At 35.5% G+C, this 20849-nt stretch overlaps 2 protein-coding genes across 2 annotated transcripts; one reads left to right on the plus strand and one right to left on the minus strand.

Moving 5' to 3' along the window:
* The first annotated feature begins 3231 nt into the window (after positions 1-3231).
* Positions 3232-4185, plus strand: MYB8 (putative R2R3-Myb transcription factor). Its single transcript, NM_001288927.1, is given in 1 exon segment — positions 3232-4185. A coding segment is annotated over 1 exon segment (954 nt).
* An 8258-nt stretch (positions 4186-12443) lies between these two features.
* On the minus strand, positions 12444-20011 carry LOC102626343 (probable cadmium/zinc-transporting ATPase HMA1, chloroplastic). Its single transcript, XM_006466481.4, has 13 exons — positions 19334-20011; positions 18678-18828; positions 18414-18598; positions 18121-18267; positions 17721-17916; positions 17304-17416; positions 16898-17139; positions 15725-15830; positions 14483-14647; positions 13955-14171; positions 13304-13491; positions 13133-13219; positions 12444-12832 (listed from the first exon to the last, which is right to left on the minus strand). The coding sequence occupies exons 1-13, from the start codon at positions 19781-19783 to the stop codon at positions 12653-12655; spliced, it is 2427 nt and encodes an 808-aa protein (XP_006466544.2). The 5' UTR covers positions 19784-20011; the 3' UTR covers positions 12444-12652.
* Positions 20012-20849: the final 838 nt, after the last annotated feature.

The raw sequence follows: 20849 nt of genomic DNA on the forward strand, positions 1-20849 counted from the left end.
GTACCACTTAAATGTTTGTAGACTTTTCAATAGTTTTAGTTACGTTAGTAATCGTCCTCATGCATTTGTTTTCTATTGTAAAATGTATATCCTTTGAAACATTATACGCATATACGATACTAGGCATAATCAATATGTTTTTCAACAATAATTATTTTCTTCAATGTTTTCGCTACCCCATCGAGCCTTGATTTCGAGTCAAGCTATATGATTCGTTGTTTATGTGAGTAAGAACATACATCTATATACGAAAATTTTGGAAAATATGGGCGCAAATAAATCTTGAAAATAACAGAGTTATTTGAGTGTCTAAGTGACTTTCGATTATGTGCATGTGAAAATATAATTTCTCTTAGTTTTAGAGTAGACCTCTTGTTTATTAGATTCACAGTTTAAATCTCATACTATTTGTCACGAACTAGACATATTATTCTCTATTTCATCTAAAAAATTAAGGGTGAAAGTTCGTTTAATTCATATATTTTAAGATTATTACCCGTTTAATCCCTTTATTTTGAAAAATATCTCAAAATACAATACTGTTAAATTAAGGGTGAAAGTTCGCTTAATACTATTTTACAGTAATGTTTCTTTTCTTTTTTTGACATTAATAAAGAAAAAATAATTAAATTACAAATTAACCCCAAAGTGCCTTTAATCAAATTAACCAAGTTTTCGATAGTCTTTATATCATTGTGCAGTTCAATCCCTTCATTAGACCAAAGGACAATGCCGATAAGCATGAAGTTCTCACCATGATGATTGTGTCTTCCAAAGACTTCATTGATTTAGGGGATATTTATAAGCCTAAAGACTCAACAATTAGGATCATAAGCCTCCTCCCTATCTCTTCCTAAAATTCTAACTAAATTGTCGATTTGGTTAATTTATTTTGAATTTGCCAACACAAAGATAAACAAATTAACTCTATCATAAGCTTTAGAATACTGCGTATGAATTCATAAAATACATAAAATTGACGTCATATTTCGATATCAAAGAAGCCAAGACCGAGGCCGTTCAATGTTGGTAGCAGCCGCCCAGAAGAGACCAAGGGGCAGAAAAAAGCAAGTAGTGACATAAAAGAAAGAAAATGTTTCAGAAAGTTTCTAATTACCATGAAGAGCTTTACATAGTGCTATTGGAACCTATTTGTTTAGATTTTTCTCATGGTATTTATTATTCGAGATTTTTCACTAAAAAATCTGAACTTAAGGGTAGCGAAAGTTAAGTTGATGGTTTTCCGAGCATTTTTCATAATATAAGAATTAAACGGTCACTAATCTTAAAATATAATGGCTAAATAGAATTGTACCTTACAATTAATTTTAAAATTTAAAGCAATCAATGATTATTTATGTACTTTTTTTTGCTTGTGATGAAATAATCAATATATAGTCTAGCCGCTGGTCTTCTTTAGATATTTTGTTTCACTCCAATACTATCATAAATTGTGATCGATGCAAAAGAAATGAATGCATTTTCATACTATTAAATAAGTAAATTTTTTCATTGATTTTTCATCTAATCTCTCTTCAAAACATTTATTTCTGTTTGGTATTGTTGTTAATCAATTATAACACTGAATTGTTTTAAAACATTTATTATTGTAATTTGAAAAATATGTTAAATTTTAGCTAAGGTGAGTGAGCTAAGATCGTTTTTAGGACTCGTCGAGTGAGATACTTTATTATGATCATCACTCACTGCTTGTCATTTTGAGTATGCTAAATCTAATTTTTATTAAAATTATTATTTAAAATTATATTTACCAACTATTATGAATTTTTATAGTACATATCAAATAAAATCTAATCAATATACAACTATTTGCGTAAAAATTGTATCCAACGAACAGGAATTAGGTAGTAGGTACAATGTACTAGTAACAGAAACAGATACGGTTTGTCGATGATATCTTGTTCATTGATTACTAACTTATTAAAATTGTTTTGTAAATCCCAAGAATTAATTATAATTTGGATTAGGATTTTAGGAAGACGTGGGGAAGATCCCCGGTGTCTGGGTCCCGTGTGCATTAAATATCGTTTACCGGTTCCGTACCGGTAAAGGGCAGATGGTATTCCGGAATAAAGGAGCATTTGATGGTGAAGGAAACGATGAATGACCGACACGTGTCGTTTGATAGGCCGTTAAAGTGGGGTCAGATATACAGGCTGGACTTGGCAGGAAGCAGTAATGATTCGATCTTCGATTCGGTGACCGCTGCTTGTCGTTTTGTGCCAGATCAGCAATTCTGTGCGGCCTTTCCTTTTTAATTTAAAATAATAATAATAATAATAATGAAAAGAAAAAGAAAAATCTTACACGAAATGCTATACAGGCTGGCGCCCTCAGTCAAACCGAAGACTCAAAATCAACCTTACCCAACCGTTATCATCTTTATCCTCAGATATTAAAAGTTTTTGTTTTATTTATTTTTGATAATTATGGTTCTCAGAGTTTGGTTTGTCTCTTTAACTTCCAGAACATTAAGTGTGGGAAAATAATGAGAAATTATTGTAGGAATAAGATTTCGCATGACAGTACACTACGCTCCGATGCGGAGCGTGTCAACACTCACCGCACTTGTACTCATAATATTAAAAAAAAACTACTAAAATTTCAAATTATCTTAACTGCTAAGATTAGTTTTTAATTATTCCATAAAAAAGGAAAAAAAATCCAAAACAAAGTAATCTTTAACCAGATATCTGCCATGATACAAAAAAACAAGTAGTCTTCTTCTATAGCATTAACAGTCGCTCTCCAATTGAAATTTGAAGTAAAATTCAAATTGATAAGGAGAGCCGCTCCATGCAATGAACACACTTGAGAGGAAAGAAAGTGGAATGGACGCTCCTTGACGGGAGAGTTACAAAAAAAAAAAAAAAAGGGCGGATTGATTTTAAGGGAGAGCGACTCATGTAAATCAGTGCAACTGAACTTCGACGCGTGTCCTCGCCAGCTGTATCCCAAACCCCAAAGCAAACAACCGTTTACCTCGATTAACCGGTGCCTATAACGATTTGTAATCCCAATTACCACCGGCTCTCCCAGTTACCTTTGTCTTTCCTTTAAATATCTCCTCAGCTTAGCCCTCTGGACATTAGTCTTTCCTCTGGGGCTAAAAAAGAAAAAAGAACCACCTCTCTCGAAGCTAAAAACTGAAATTCTCTTGCATGATCAACACCCATTCATTGAAGTTAAATTATTTTTAATTGTTCATTAATGGCGTTTAATAGAAGAGAAGTGGATCGGATCAAAGGTCCATGGAGCCCCGAAGAAGACGAAGCCTTACAGCAGCTGGTTCAAAAACACGGCCCAAGAAATTGGTCTCTAATCAGCAAATCAATTCCCGGAAGATCGGGAAAGTCTTGCCGGCTACGGTGGTGCAACCAGCTGTCACCTCAAGTCGAGCACCGAGCGTTCACGCCCGAAGAAGACGAGATGATCATACGAGCCCACGCTCGGTTTGGCAACAAGTGGGCCACCATCGCGCGCCTTCTCAACGGCCGAACCGATAACGCGATTAAGAATCACTGGAACTCGACCTTAAAACGTAAGTGCTCTTCGATGTTGACAGAGAACGGTATTTTTTTGAATTGTAATGGATACGATGCGGATTTTGGGAATAGTATTCAGCAACAGCCGTTGAAATTGAAAAGATCGGTGAGTGCGGGATCGAGTGTGCCCGTGACCACGGGACTTTATATGAGCCCCGGTAGTCCATCGGGATCCGACGTCAGCGATTCAAGCGTGCCGGGTTTGTCATCGAATTACAATATATACAAACCCGTGGCGAGATCTGGCGGTATCAATGTGGACGTGAATGTGGTGCCCGAGCCGGAAACGACGTCGTCGTCTAATGACCCTCCTACTTCATTGAGTCTGTCCCTTCCTGGTGTGGATTCCTCCTCAGAAGTTTCAAACAAAGTGAGTGAGTCAACTCAGGCAGTGAACGCAAAAGCTTCGGTGCCGGCTCCAGTAAGTAGTGACAGTGGGTCGAAGGGATTAGTGGGGTTTAGTAAAGAGTTTATGGCTGTGATGCAGGAGATGATAAAGCAGGAAGTGAGGACGTACATGGCGGCGCTTGAGCAGCAGAGAGGTGGCGCGTGTTATAACGGTAGTGGTGGGGGCGGTGATGGGGTTTTAAGGAATGTTGCCATGCAAAGGACTGGTTAGTGAGTAAAAAAAAAAAAAAAATCACGAGAGATGAGATGACAAATAGAACTTGAAAAGAGAGAGTGAAAAGAAAAAAAAAACTAGGCTTGTGTTTTATCTCTCTTGTTTAGGGGAAATAATTTCGATGAGTGTACAGACTAGACTACAAGGAGGGAGGAGGGATGGGCAATGAATGAAAGAATGGAGAAACTGGGAGAGGGATTTTCTATCAATCAATGGCCTGTTGGTTAGATTTAGTGGACAAAACTATCTGCTAAAATAAATAAATAAATAAATATATATATATATAATTATAAGAAGGGAAAAAAAATCTTAGAAATGTTAGTGAAGTTGTCTTATTTACCGATGTTGTCAGTTTTTATGGTTAAATGTTTTTCAAGTTCGAATTTCATCTGGAAAATATGTAAAGAGGGAGCAAGGGTTTCCAAATCAGGGACCTTAATTATAATGGAGTAACTAAATTTTCAGTTCTCTTTTATTTGTGAGCTTAATGATGCAAATACTGATCCGTTTTTCTGACGATATGTACCTTCTTTTTTATGTTGCCCTTTCAATGATCTGAAACGGTTTGGTGTTATGTATACTACTGGTGGTTATAGATTGAACAAAAGGAAGATTCATATTGGTCAAAGTTTCAGATAATTATTTGAGTTTCACTTAAAAAATAGACAGCTAGGTAGAAGATGACTCTGTCAAACAGTCTTATAGAAGGCAGTTGGTAGTTGAAATTAAACATTAAAGATAGTTCGGTGTTAGTTGGTATGGTTGGGGTATGTAGCGGTTTACGGTTATTAGAGGAATCCATTTGGTAACGGTGATGGTTTATGTTTCACCATTGATGAATCTCAGCGGCTCAGCGCAAGCAGATATGTTCAAATTTAAATTCGAAAAAAGGGAAAAAAGAAAAAAAGGTCGGACGGATATCATGGAGTGTCTTTACATGGATAAAGAGATCATGTATTAACTCCTATTTCTTCTGCTTTTCCGCCATCTGTGTTCAGTAGGAGGAACAAAAACTACAACCCGGAAATAGGAAACTTAAGGACTGATTGTTAAGGGCTTCAAGGTCAACTCTGTGCAATTCAGGAAACATTTATTCACTAACTCAAGTATGCATTGTGTTATGCCCCATACCAAACTCAATCCGAAGATATAAACGACCCACATTTTAAAACACGTCTTAATCTCAATAGGATAAAGCAATGCAATTTTTAATTCTTGTCAAACTCAAATCCTACCAGATAATAGATAAAATTTTTCCAACTTAATTATATTTTTGATTATTTTCTCTTGTATAAAGAAGTCACCACTCAAACATACAGTATCAATAAAGGTACAAGTATAAAAGAGATGCGGAGAAATAGTCACACCAAAAGAGGGGATACTAGATACAATATTTTTCAAGCATTTTCTTTTACTCTCTTTCTTTATCTCTCTTGTTATTCATTTGTTATTATGTCGCTTTCGATTTTTGACTTTAAGTATCGGAGGGTCTATGCCTGTAACCCCTAGCGACCCCTGATGAGTTATTATTTTATAGGATTCCGATCATCAAACTCTTTATTTCTAAATATATTAAACTTTCTTACAGTATGTTATCTAAATAAAAAAAAAAAAATCTTTTACAACCCTTATTGTCGACCTAAATTTTAGTACCAACACATGAATTTTACCTCAATTTATACAAGCAATTGACCAATCCAACATATAAGGATCTACCACTCACTATTAAATAGCTACAGTCAACAGCAAAAAGAATTGGATTAAGGAGAAGAAATGTCGTTACAAATGCGCAGCTGGTGTTCTCTTTCTGCAATAAGGCGAGCCTGTCGCCACAACCCCGCCGAGTCCATTACTTTGACTCAGAGTGCCTGATCTTGTAGACTGAGATGTTATAAGAAAAGTAAATATCAAATTAATTCAAGAACAATGGCTTGGTTTCGTACTATTCTTTCTTATAAAATGGCAAGTCATAGAGACAAATAAATGCAATCCTAAATCTTTTATTTTCAGTTTGCCATTCAGTATCAGCCAATAACGAGTCTGCTCAAGATCATCAGCCACCAAGTTACCAAAGCAACGGCTATGATGTCTTATTATAACACACAACCAACCAGCCCATAAAAAACTAGTTAATAACTAATAGACAACGGTCGCTTCAATGCCGTCCAGCATCTAAATTAATCACGAGCGTGAGTTAAAATGAAAAAAGCTCAAAAAGATTGTCGTCGGGATTTTATATGGTACAATTTCCTCTGCAACGCAGCACAGTTTACAAATAAAAATAAAAATCAAACTTTAAAACGAAATACCTGAGCACACTTGGAGGCATGGTAGGAGTTAATTGGCTAATCAAAAGTTATTACAATTTCGCAAAATTTCACAAATTTCAATAGGAGATTTTTGAATTAATTGATCGTTTAAGCTTTAAATAATAACAAACCAATCTGAAATTAGAAAATACGAGTAACTCTACAACGCTTTTATATAATACATATATACGTACATATATGGTACCATGGATGCATACGGATTACAGAGAGCGTGAATCATGGGATGGCGAAGGTAAAGGCATCAATATTATTATTAGGTAATATCATGCCATAACGAATCCCCATGATAGATGCTGTCTTTTTCGATAAACTGAAAATTATTCTAAAAATAATAAACAAAACCGAAAGCGGCAATTGCGTTATAGCTGGCAACACTCCTCTCGCTCCACCATGTGGCATCCCCAATCCATCGACAGTCGTTCATCTCGGTGAGGAAGCCAAAAAAAAATTATTTCCTCTCTTTAATTCAAAGCGTGGGGCACATAACGGTGACGTATGGATCTGCCACGTAAGGCGAAAACGACAAAATGCCGGTGGGGGCCGCTTCAACTAATATGATTACGTGGTGAGATGCCGGAGCTTGTGTGAACTAATAAGATGGAGCTTCCCAACTAATAAGGCTTATTCAACATGTGGTTCAAATTGCACCTGCTCACTTCGCGACAACTCGTGCTTCGCGTGCAGTAAAATTGGGGATATTAATAAGTCAGGAGAGAGAAGTGAGGAGATCGCTGGCCGGTGCAGGGCTTTTCGGCCTCATTTTCAATTTCACCCTTTTGCAATTTTTTTTTCTTCAAATAAATGTCTTTTTCTGCGACGATGTGACAATGAAAACAAGAATTAATTTTGATTTCAATTAATGAGAGGATGGTGGAAAAAAAAAAAAAACATGGGTGTGTAATTTAATAATTTAAAAAAATTTACTTGTTATCATTAAAATGAATAATCTTATGCTCGAGAATTTTTGAAAATTGATTAAAAGTTATTGTGCATGATTCTTAATAAACGACGTTCATTTTTTTAATAAATGAAGCAATGAATGAAGAACTTCATTGCTGGAATCGTACAATTTATCACTGCCATTTAATTTTTTTTGGGGAAGATATTTGTAGACTTGTATTTGTGGGATCTGCGTTCTCTCAAATACCAAGAAATTAAAAACATCGGTCCAATTAAAAACAAGGATCAATAAAGAAAATAATAACTTTTTTAAAAATATATAATGTGATGGATATTTTGAAAAATGATTTATTTTTTGTGGAACATTTTGCATGCCGGCAAATTACGGAATTTTCTGCCAAGGATCGAGTGAGTGACAGCCCAGAAAAAGATAAATGCCAGGAAAACATCCTAGAGTAGAGTAGAGTAGAGTAGAGGCTATGTAATGATGTGGACAATCACGTGAGTTAAATAAAGTAAATCTGTCACCGTACTTCCCTAGCTTCCTCCGGGATTAGTCCAACTAGGCAACTACCCATGCGGTACTTATTCTGAATATTGCTCTCACGTATCTCGTTAAGGCAATTACCACTTTCCATTTAAGGAGACTCGACCTTCGGATGAAAGTCACGTGCGTCGAATAAATCTATTACTTCATGTATATATAAAACAGCTGACCCTACGTCCACGTCTATGTAAACTTTGAAGTTAATTTTTGTTACAATGTGTGATTTGCTTTTAAATAATAGTCACTCGATCGTTTAATTGTCTATTAAGTACTATAAGAAATCAAATTTATTTTTATTTGTTTAAAACATTTAAGTAATTAAACCAACTAATAACATGCACCTATAGTCACTAGATTTTAAAATAAAGAAATATATCAATAATGATACCACACATTATAGATTAGTCTTTATTATGTTATCCCTTGGCACAAGTGAGACATTTGAAAAATTATAAATAAGTAGATATGTTCTATGTAATGAATAAATAAATAATGCTCTAAGTTGAAGAGGTTGGTGTCACACCCCAATTTACATAAGTTCGTCTATTAGATTAGACTACAAAAGTTGCCGCTACATATATTATTATTATTATTATTATTATTACAGACGTTTAATTAATTTTTGTATTTTCAAATTGAGCCTCTGGATAAGAAGGTACGTCGCCAGTCCCCTACCTTTGAACCGTATTTTGAAGCCTTCCATCCATCATTCTCATAAATTAGAATCATTAAAAAAGGCAGAAGAGCGGACACGTACCCCCTGCACTTTTCAAAAAAATCTGCTTCGCACCCAAATTTATTGCGAGCAAAATCTCGTGGATTGGCATGGCAGTGCCTACCACTACCAAACAGAAAGCTGTCGTCAAACGACCTTTTTTTTTATAAATAAAAATAAAAATAAAAATAAAATAAAACAATGAGAGAAAAACTAACAGATGTACAAAACAAAACAGACTGGTATTAGGTAATTGGTTATGAAACTACGAGTACTAACTAACAGCTACAGTGCTGTCTTTCATATCTTCTCTACGGGTTTATTATGAATTTTTTAACATCATTTTCTAATTCTTAAAAATTTAATTTTTAAGTTTTATTTACTCTTAAAATTTGGACCAGGAAAATCCGGCGGCCTGTGCATGGAGATCGGAAGCGACAAATATTATCTGGTTAGGAGAACGAATAGTGGCTGCCACGTGTCGGTGAAGATTCTTTAAGGGTGGTGTCAGGTTTACAGGCTGTACTTGACCAGTCATGCAGTAATATTACAGTCAAGTCCCGGAGTTTGCCTAAATTTTATGTAAACCACATACCAAATCATTCAGTTAAATTCCTCATGTTTGAAAATATCTCGCGAGCCCACCGGCACCCAAAATTGGGCAGAGTAGTTATATTCCTCTCATGATACAATTGATTTACGTTATACCTAATAAACATTTAATTGTAAATATACCAGTAAAAATAAACGTTACTTCCTCAATATAGCGAAAGACAAAATTTTCAATAATTATTTGCAGAAATTTTGAGAAAATCTTTTGTAAAACGGTTGGATTGACACAATCACTTACGTTGTATTAAGAAATAGTAAAAATAGACAAATTTCATTTTCATCCACACATAACTATGGGTGATAATTCATGTCGTTGTGACAAGTCAAATTTAATCTATTATGAATAAGACACATTTACTAATTGTGTCAAAAAATCAAAACGCTAATATTATTTATTTATTAACACATTTAATGTCAAAAAGTAATTTAAAATATATTAATAGTATTCTTAAATATGTTGACATGACAAAAGTACCAAATACATTTATGGCATAAATAATTGATTTAGGGCTAAATATAGACATTAGTTATTCTTTCAATAATATTATTATATATTAATTGATATTTATGTCAAAATGAGTTAACATTTAGGCGATGGCACGGATATGGTACGATAACAACTTATATTGTTAATCTATTTAGTAATAGTGTTTATTTAAGTCAACCCAAATTTGGAAAAATTATGTCAAATCTCATCATGTAATCATGTCACGATCTATATTGCTACATCTACTCACGACCATTAACATTTCATTTTCTTGCGCTCCAAAAACTTTCATCAATTTCCCTTGAAATTTGATTAAAACGTAGACTTTGCTAGTTTTGAAACTTGTACTGCGTTCTTTCTTTCTTTTTTTTTTTTTAATTTTTTAAATTTATACAAAATAGTTCACCTAGATGCTAATCCAAGTTAAATTTCAAAATGATGAGGCAAAAGCCAAAAGCAATCACCGCTCCACCTCCGTAACACACTAACTTCTTAGCAAAGTGAGCAGTGATTGGATGGGGGAGCGGACGCTCCTTGTCCTACACGTCACGAAGGAGTGGGTAAGGGGAAATACTAAGGAAAATGCAGTGGAGATTCTTAACGGCCGAACCGACAACGCTACTGAGAATCACTGGAACTCGACGTTAAAACGTTAGTGCTCTTCGATAATGGGAACTGTTATGGGTGGGAAAATCAAAGTTTATTTAGCTAAGTTGTATTGTTTGGTTGCCGAGAAAAGTTCTGATTGAAGTAAAAATCAGTAAGTCTCATTAACAATGAATCTGATTACAAGGCGTTTTATATCTACATCTGGAATATTCTATACACGCCAAATGCATGAGCTTAAGTAACATAATCGTGCTAACGAACTGAGCTGAATAACAAACCTATAACTAACTCGCTGACTTGTACTGCCACATCACCATCCTTAGCTAACTGAAGAGTATATTCCCTGCATATTCCTTAACAGGGAATCCTGTGGGGATTTGGGAGAAAATTGTCCGCCGTTGAAAGGATCGATGACCGATGTATCGGGTGTGCCCGTGGCCGTCACTACGGGAGTTTGTATATATATGAATATGAGGCCCGGTAGTCCATCGGGCTCTGACGTCAGCGATTCTAGCGCGCCTGGTTTGTCATCGAATAATAGTTATAATAGTAGTAATATATACAAACCTGTGGCGAGATCTGGCGGTACCAATGTTAACGTTAATGTGCTGCCCGAGACCGAGAGCGAGACGACGTCGTGGTCCGACGATCTTGTAACTTCACTGTGTCTGTCCCTTCCGGGCGCTGACAAAGTCAATGAGTGAACTTGGGGAGGAAATTCAGAAGCAGCTCCAGTGAGTAATGAAAGTGGGCCGCCGAAGGGACTAGTGGATGGTAAGACAGAATGTGAGGACTTACGTGGCGGCGCTCGAACAGCAGAGAGGTGGCGCGTGCTTTCCGTGGATTTCTAGGAATGTTGGTGTCTAGATCGAGGATGGGTTAGTTAGTAATTAGTTGATGAAGTGATGAGGCAGACAGTGCGAGGGAGAAAACTGAACTCTATTTTATGCTATTTCATTTGTGAATAATTTATGAATGTACAAAATAGGGAGATGGAGTTGGAGATGAGTAAATGAGTGATTGATGGTGGTCTTATGCTAAGTTTCGTATACATTTTTAACTAACAGTTTATTTAAGTTGATTTTTTGTAAGTTGAGTTTTCACAAAAAAAAAAAAAAAAAAAAATTGGTTATTTAGGGGTTAACCAAAATTTTTTATTAAAAATTGTAAAATTATTTTAAGAGACAAATTTTTTAAAATTATTTATTGAAAAGAATAAAATAATATTATCAAATAAGTAAATAATATTTTAAATATTTTAATATTTAAAATAATTTAACCTCTATTATCAAAATTTTAAAATTTGAGTTATTACCTTTATTTAATTTTTAAATTTCTATTAAAAAATTTAAAAAAGAATTTATGAAATTAAATAAATACTTAATTGTCATTACACAAACCATATCAAAGAGGTACTTAGCTTTACATAGAAGAAAAAGAATAAATAGACCAAAAAGGTTGAAATTTCTATGGATCTATGGACTTCCTTCCTTTGAATAATTTATAGATCAGGACATAAACATGCAAGTTATGTCCTGTTAATTAATTCAACTTGCCTTAAAGTTCTAATTTCTAAATGGCGTGTACATTTTTGCGTATTCCTCCTTTTCATTGTTAAAAGTTATTTTATTTTGCATTTTTATCATGTTTCCCAATCGGGGACGATGATATGCACCAATAAAAAATCACAAATCGGAGTCAAAACAATACAGAAAAAGTACCAATAGAAGTCTCATTCTCTTTCATTAATGGGTTTAAATAAAGACACAAAGATCTGAATTAGTTTGTTTATTGGAGCCGATGGCATTCCATATGGGAAAGTAATGACATCCTGATGAAATAGTTGCAACGTACATAAGTGTGAAACAGAATAAAATACCAATTTTTCATTTGACCACATCTGCGAGCAGCTGATTAACTAAAGGTAGTGGTTGCTTGCTTGGCGGTAGAAGTTACTTCGAAGATGGTAGGCGTTAGTTGATCCTGATGTCATGGTTGTTACGGTATATCGGTTAATGGCACGTTTATTAACAAGAGGCACCAAGTCCCGACATATTAACTTGAATGGAAAAACGTTTTATTAGATCGTTGTAGTCAACTTGTTCCTAATAAGATAGATCCTGTGCATATTTGGATTTCGAGACCTCTTTTATACACGATCGGTAAAACATATCGGATCATCCAGAGCTTGCTTATGCATGAAGTAGCTACATAATGATTGGAGTAGAGAAGAGGAGCAGAGGAGGATTACAAAGGGCGTTTAGTTACAAAGATGCAGCCGGCATGGTATTTGATCTAGCATCCTTTTTCTGCAGCACAGAATGCTTAGATTTAAATTGGTTGATGAGATGTTGTATATCCTGTCGCCAGGACCACGACGGGTCATTTAGAGCACGTACTGAATTGAGGCAAACAACAAGAGTGCCGCCTTCATGTAAAAGAACCTGCACGTAGGCCAAGAAAGATTAACCAGAGAGCTATAAGTTTTGGTCAGGAGAGAAACGAACTTGAAAAGGAAAATTGCCTTCGTGATCAAATAAGGAAAAAAAACATAAGTTTTAGGGAGACCATGGTGGATGCATCTTCTTTACATGATAACACTCTCGCTTCAATCAACCATTTTCATGAAAACTTTTAACCATATTACATAATCGAGGGTCTTTTTTGGTGATCAGTTTAACCAAACCACCTCAATAATTTTAAGGAAAGAGGTCCCGAAAGCTAATCATTAGATCGATTCATACCGTCAACCAAAGGGGTAAAAATCCCAAGACCGATGGAAGAGATGCCAAAATTATACAGGATAAAGCAAGGGCTACATTCTGCTTGACCTGCAAGCACACGTTCTCAAAAGATCAATAATATGAAGGGCAGAAATTACTAAAAGACTCAGCAAGCCATTTGTTAGCAAATACCAGCGAAGTTGTTTGGCGAGACTTGGCAACACAGAATGGGACACCAGAGATATTGTTCCGCAGGAGCAAGACATCTGCAACAGCTATAGCAGTTGCACTAGCCCGTTGAGCAAGAACAATTCCCACAGTTGCAGCTGCGAGTGCTGGCGCATCATTAATGCCTTCACCAACCATGATCAAACCTCCTCCTGCAGCAAAATCCAAATTTTTTTGAGAAAAAACATTTTGGGTTCCATAAATTATAGGACAACATATTAAAATCGCAAAGTAACATCTAGTTGATTTCTCCAATAAATAAATAAAAAATCCAATGGAACATAACAGGAAACCTAGTGGTCAAACTATAGCAGTATATATTTTTTGATTTGAGCTTCAGTACCCTAAGCATGTGATTCCATCTGACAAAAGCCTGGTAGAGCTGGAGATTAGTATAAGCAAAAAATAATACATATAAGTGCACAAGTACTAAGAGGGGAAAGAAGGTGGTGGTCTTTCTTCATCTGTGTTTCTGTTAGTTTCAGTAACTACTAAATGAAACAATACAAAATTAGCTTAATGAATGCTTATTTACATGCTATTATGAGTTCTAGGTAGCCAAAACATAGAGACAATATAATGATCTCGAACCATGATTAAAGCTTAGGAGCTCACCCATATCCCTGGAGGTCCTCTTCACATGATTGAGCTTATCCTCAGGCTTCAGGCTGCAGTAAACTTCATTGATGCCAACAGCATTTGCTACTCTCTGCGCACTAGACTCATGGTCACCAGTTAACATCATCACACGTAATCTTGCATGATCTTTTAATTCTGCTATAACATCTGAAACTCCTGGGCGAGGCCTATCCTCGAGGTGAATCAATGTTACCTATGCAGAGTTGGAGGCAAACATAATCTCAACTCCGGACGTCAAGTGATTCATGAGATACATGACTTCTCATGACCTTTGTAATGATGGGGTATTATGTAGAAATTAAATAAATAAATAAATAATTAGGGAGCATCTACAAATTTAAGCATTTGTATCATATCGATACTTAAATAAGTTGGCACAATTATACAGAAAATTAAATGCAGCACTAAAATTAGGATCACACATTAACTAGAAAAGTTTCTCCATCAGCAAACGTAAACGTAAACAAAATGAGGGAACTAAATTAGCATAAGGGCGAACCACACCTTTTCATTAACAGAAAGAGCAGCATGAACAAAGCCCCTTCCATAAGAAGAACCATTCACAGCTTCCTTGATCTTTCTTGATTCATCTTCAGATTTACAGAGAGAAGTTATAAAATCTACAGAACCCAGAGATGCTTTCAATTCTTTACCCCCTTCAGTTCCTGACTATAACAAAGTACAAAAGATTGTAAATCCAAATTATCATCAGAGCAAATATTGGGGGAAATATAACAATTCCCAGCATGAACTTTTTGATAACATACATATAAAAATTTTTGTTGGTATAAGAGTGCATGGGGTTCATATTAATTACAAACTTCATGTTATAAATTAAAAAATGACAACTCAATTAAATAACATGTATTCAGTTAAAACCAACAGCATTGTCCTTCTAGGATACGCAATATACAAATATTCTTTTATTTGTACAGATTCTTGCGCACAACAGACCTCAGTGATCCATCCCATCTCCTGAAGAACAACCAAATAAAACAACACTGGTTTTGAAGTGAAATATCTGGATATCTCCATTTATGTATTAAGGGTAAATTTCGGATTACTTCCATTGTGAAATGACAATATTCAAAATATCCCCCAAACTATTACAAGCCTCAACTTACCTCTATTTTTTTTAAAAGATAAAGGAAAAATGGGGCACATTGATGCAATTTTTTTGTTTTCTTAACAAAAATGGGGGGTAAGTTAAGGTTAACATAGTTTAGGGTGTATTTTGAAGATTGTGATTTCATGAGGGGGTAATCTGAATTACTTACATTGATAAATTCAGGGAGATTGAATTTAGTGATCTACATGAATACGGAAGTACAAGAGAATGTATATATTTATGTAAAGGAATGGGAAAGATTAAGGAAAAAAAAAGGCTTAAATGATATTTTTGCAGAGATTTTATATTTTACAATAAAGACTCTAAAAGCTTCCTGTCAAACTATAAGATGTTTTCTCAGTCAAATAAATAGACTCAAGTCATAATTAAAGAGATGAAAAACTTACATTGAGAGCTGTAAGTTTCAGTCTCTAATTTGAATGTATAATTACCTTCTCATAGTTTGGGACAAAATTAACCAAAAAGAAGACAAAGAATATTATTGGAACCAGTAGCACCATTCTAATACAAGATTCAAATAAGTTAGAAGGTTGTTTACATTGTTCAGCCAAGATAATCATATATTGCTTATTGAGCAAACATGGGTTAAGGTACCATCAGAATATATTTTTTAGTACCTCAATGCCATTTACAGTTGCTGTGAGACCTCGACCAGGAAAATACTCAAAACGGTCAATTGATACAGAAGGAAGGTCCTTGCCTATACTATGGTCAACCACAGCTCTGCATGAAACAAATGAAGACTGGTAAATTAGTTTGATATGAAAGCTAAAGACTGAAAACATCTAAAATAATAGCCTAAAAAACAATTACGAAATTCCAATTGAATGGAAGACAGATGGATTCATTCAGCACCAATATAAAGCTCATTACATCACATGGTAACAAGGGAAAACAAGAAAATTCTAAAGATTTGATTCCCACACCCGACTTCATCAAATTTACCACACAACATCACCAAATATAAATTGTCCACTCATAAATGGTGGAAAATTAGTTAGACATTCATTCATAGACAATCAAATTTTAAGTCTTTGACATACTAAACAACCAAAGTTAAAATATGTTGAGCCAGAAAAATGTTTAACTCAACCTGTGGGAAAAGTGTTTTCCTAAAAGTTTAAACTGTAGAATTGTTGTAACATTCTTACCAACCTTATAATCTAACAAAGCTCCAACAGCTGGATTGTGCAAAGAGTAATCATATGGACAGAATCAAATACTTGAGCAAATTCAAACTTGAGAATCAGATGATGAGAACATGAATGACCAGTTGCAAGATGATCAAGAACTTCAAAACCACATATTTGATGTTGGTACCATGCATGGTGGAAAGTTCACATTGGCACTTCCATTATAAAAGATTGCAAACCAAGCAATCACCGAAGACTAACTGTATGTGTAAATCATTTTTAATCTAGTTCATAGTAAAAATCACCACAGATGCTATTTCCCAGTAAGATTTTGTATCATGTAGATGGAGAAGGACAAGCATGCAAGTCCTTTCTTTTAATTTAATTAGATTAGTAGGGCTAAGAGTGAGGAAGGACATGAATAACAGAGATGAGTTGAAGACTAGATTGCATTCAAGCACACAAGTCTCCATCCGTTTCGCACTAAGCATTTAGAATGGCAGATGATGTACACAGAAAGCTTTCTGCGCACTTGTCATGCAACTAGTAATGCTGGAAGCTAAGTATTTACAAAGAGTTATCATTCAAGCCACATCATAGGAATAGATTATTCAGGTAGACACTATACATGGAATGCATACTTCTGTGAAAAAGTACCTTCCAATAGGGTGGGTAGTACCCTTTTCCATGGCGGCTGCTACTGCAAGGGCTTCTTTTTCACAATTGGGAATGCAACAGGAGATGTCATGTGTCTTCTTGCTTCGAATCCAATGCCCATAAATTGGTTCAATTGCTTTGAACATAAGGCCCCCAGTTGTTAATGTTCCAGTTTTGTCAAATGCAATAGTGTGGCAAGATGCTAAAGCATCTAATACTTGTCCACCTTTAAGCAGTATCCCCTGTAAAAAGGATTGTGTCATGGCCACATAAGAGGTTCATCTCACCTGTGGAACTTAAACCCAACCACAACTTTTTGAGTAACCTCACTCCACCCTCCAAATGCACAACCCAAAAAAACAAAAAGAAGAGAGAGGCTTAATTATGGCAGTTGAATGATAGGTACCTTTCTTGCACAGGAGCTAATTGCAGTAGCATAGGCCAAGGGAGCTACAGCCAAGGCACATGGTGATGCAGCCACCATGAGCCCCAATGCTCTGTAGACTGATCCTCTGCATGCTACATGATTAAACAAGAGTCAAACAACACTGAAGATAAAAATGTCCAAAATGCCAAATTTTAGTGATATGCTTGAAACCTCTTAGGACATTGGTGAGAAACAGAAGCACCCAGCTATGATAAAGATGGAAGACCAGACCCTTTTTCAGACAAGAAGTATGCATTTATAAAGCTAAAAACATCCTTGTTAAATAGTTCAACCAGACGTAAGGCTCATAATTGCGATAATTGCACAATTAAAATGCTAGATAATTGAAAGAACTGAAGAATATACATAAAAATTTGAGCTCTTTCACTAGATTACCTGAAGTGCCGATAAATGACCACTTGAAAAGAAATGGCCCAATAAGAGCAATAGCCAGTGATAAAACAACTACCACCTTACTGTATTGCTCACCAAATTCATCCAACCACCTTTCAAGCTTCGGCTTGTTCAATTGTGCTTCCTCAGTCAATTGCACAATTCTATTAAGTGTGGACTCTTTCCATGTCTTTGTTGCCTGACAGAAATTTGGAAGGAAATTTTAAAGATGTGTAACCTGAGAACATAAATAAGCACCAACGGCCAAAAAGGATAGAAGAAGAAAAACAACAAGAGCTTTGACTGTTGTGCACTCAAGGGTTTCACAAGAGGTTGGAAAACAAGAACTTCTTTCCACACATCTGCCTCTGGAAGAAGTATGAAGCTAAGAAAATAAATATACCTTCAGGATCATTCTACCATCCAAATTCCTTGCACCACCAGGAATCCTGTCTCCAACCTTAGCCTCTAGTGGCTTGACTTCCCCAGTCAAGTGTTCAATAGTAATTGTTGCAGTACCTTGATAAACTTCACAATCAACAGGCACAGCCTGAATACAGTTCCAGACCAAATGAAGTTTCCATAATTTAGTATATGATTGAAAAGGTTAAAAACTTTCAATTAGAATAGCACAAAGTGATGCTGAAAAGTGCTCTCGTACGGGAGAAAAATGTAATCGTTTCTGTTATCACAGACCTCGCCAGCGCCAACCAAAATATATGAGCCAACTTCCACATCATGCACGGGTACACTTCTATATGCTAAATCAGAGACATCTGGTAGGTTGTCATCATCAACATTTAGCACAAGGACAGAATCTGGATAATTTTCTTTCAGCTCCTTAACATCTACCATTGCGCGGCTAGTGAAAAACTCTTCAGCTGCACAAGTGATAAATTAGTGTACGAAGCATAACTTAGCCTTGAAATATTTGACAATCCCCTAGTTTGAAAAGCTTACCAATGTGGGCCAGATTGAACATTGCAAGAAGTAATCCTCCTTCCAAGGAGTTTCCCATAAATATTGATGCAAAGGCTGCAAAAGCCATTAGCACATGAATGTTTACTTTCCCACCAGCAATATCAGTTAGAGCATCAAGGGATGCTGAGACCTGAGAGGAATCCAATAAAGTATATGGAACAATGAAAATGGTGACAATCAGGTCCTGAACAAAATATGTGACATTCCACAAATCCTGATATAGTTCATTGTAGATAAAGTAAAAATTCTAAAAAACAGAATGAGATTGGAGGAAATATACAAAAGAACTATAGAAGGAATTTTCTAGAGTGTACTCCCAAATGCAACCTAAGAATGTGATTGATCGCAAAAAAAGGAGCACAGGCACACATGATCAATTTCCAGATTCAAAAGCTCATACACCTGAATTATCATTATTAGCACAATGAAGTCCATATAATAATAAACTTGTGCTTACGTTTGTTGGCAGCACAGACAATAAAGCAACGTTATATACTACTATAAGTAAATACTCAGCATAATTATAATTCATGATCAAATACAAATAAAAATAAATTTCAAGTAAGTCCTAATATCTAAATCTAAGTTCCAATTTCCAAAAACATATGAATAATAATAATAATAATAATGCTTACGCCAACAAGAGGAAAAGCAACGGCGAGAAATGCATTTTGTAGAGGCTTAATCGCTGGTTTCGGTAACAAATAAGGACAAGCAGCAGCAGCTAGAAACAGTGCCGCGGCACAGCAACAAAGCTGCAGGTGCTCTCTCAAAAAATTCGCCAAATCTAACCATCTAGTTGCTTTAGCAAATTTAATAACCGCTTTCTGTGGTCCGCTCAGCTCCGAACAATCATTGTGACGGTGATGATGATGATGATCGTGATAGTGGTGCTGGTGATTAATGTGAGGATGAGATAGGCAATTAACTGGTCGGTAATTGAGAGGTTTAAAATTGAAGCGAATTACGGGATGAGTGAAGCTAAGAGTTGGTTTGAGTGAGTTGACTCGTTTGAGTCGTATGGAGCGAGTCGGAGACGGGAAACTCGCGACGTGGATGGTTGAATGAAGAAGAGTTGTTTCCATTGTTATAGAAATTGATGGTGGTATTCAGGTCATTAGCATAGTAGTAGTAGTAAACAAAGCTATTTAATTCGAAATGGAATGGAGGCCAAGGCCGTGGTGCTCACTGCTCTCTTCTTATTGTGTCTGCGTAGTATTTTGTCAATGACTGTTGCGTTTGTGCGTGCTCAAGAGTCAGGGCTCAAGCTTTGGTTGTAGTTGGAGAGAATGATTACACATTATGAGCTCATTTTTGGGCCTGCTTTGTTGCTTGTCTTATATGGCTGCCATTACATTCAATTAAATACTGTGATTGTACTGAATTAATTTTAATTGAATTATATTAAATTATATAATATTATATTATATTTAGTATAATATCATATTAAAATATTTAAGAGTAATAATTAAAATTAATTTAAAAATAATTAATAAGAACATTAGCTATATAGTAAATTAGTGATTGGGCAGTCATAATTATAATAAATAAATATAAATTAATAACACGATTTAATTATTTAATTATTTTTTTTCAGATATATTTTATTTTATCAAAAAGTTAGCAAAAAGAGAGACGAGCCACGAGGCGCTAGAACACCTACGCGCTGATCCTTTTCTGGTAAGCTCCGATGGGGCAAAGATGGAGAAACCAGCAAACAGCCTTGACTGTTTACTAGACATTGTTCCAGCTTTTCACCCTCTGCAATCCTACCTCACAATTCTCAAGGTTGAAGGGAAGTTCATTTTAGTTGGCGTTGCTTCAAAGCCCCTACAATTTGATTCAGCGTACCTAATTCTTTGTACGTTATTGGTAATTTTCATTCCAGTTAAGCTACACAAAATTTGGTTAAATAAATGTTGCTAATTAGGGAAGAAAACAGTAACGGGAAGTTATGTCGGAAGCATGGAAAAGTCGCAGGAATTACTGGGTTTTTGGGGACAGAAGGGTTTGACGTCAGTGTTAGAGTTGGTTAAAATTGATTACGAAAGCGGGGCATTTGAGAAGATGGAAAGAAATGATACGAGGTGTAGGTTCGTGCTGGACGTCGGTGGCAGCAGCAGCAACCTTGGATGATGCGGTTGTCTATAA

The sequence above is a fragment of the Citrus sinensis genome, chromosome 7 (assembly GCF_022201045.2).
Source record: "Citrus sinensis cultivar Valencia sweet orange chromosome 7, DVS_A1.0, whole genome shotgun sequence".
Lineage (NCBI taxonomy): Eukaryota > Viridiplantae > Streptophyta > Magnoliopsida > Sapindales > Rutaceae > Citrus > Citrus sinensis.

Bases quoted from the DNA above. Each gene is read 5' to 3' on its own strand.
- LOC102626343 (XM_006466481.4), bottom strand. From the start codon at position 19,783: ATGGAAACAACTCTTCTTCATTCAACCATCCACGTCGCGAGTTTCCCG. The intron at 13,492-13,954 runs GTGAGCTCCTAA...ATTTTGCTGCAG, and splicing joins GAGGACCTCCAGGGATATGG to GAGGAGGTTTGATCATGGTT. The intron at 13,220-13,303 runs GTATTTGCTAAC...GTGTGCTTGCAG, and splicing joins CTCGCCAAACAACTTCGCTG to GTCAAGCAGAATGTAGCCCT.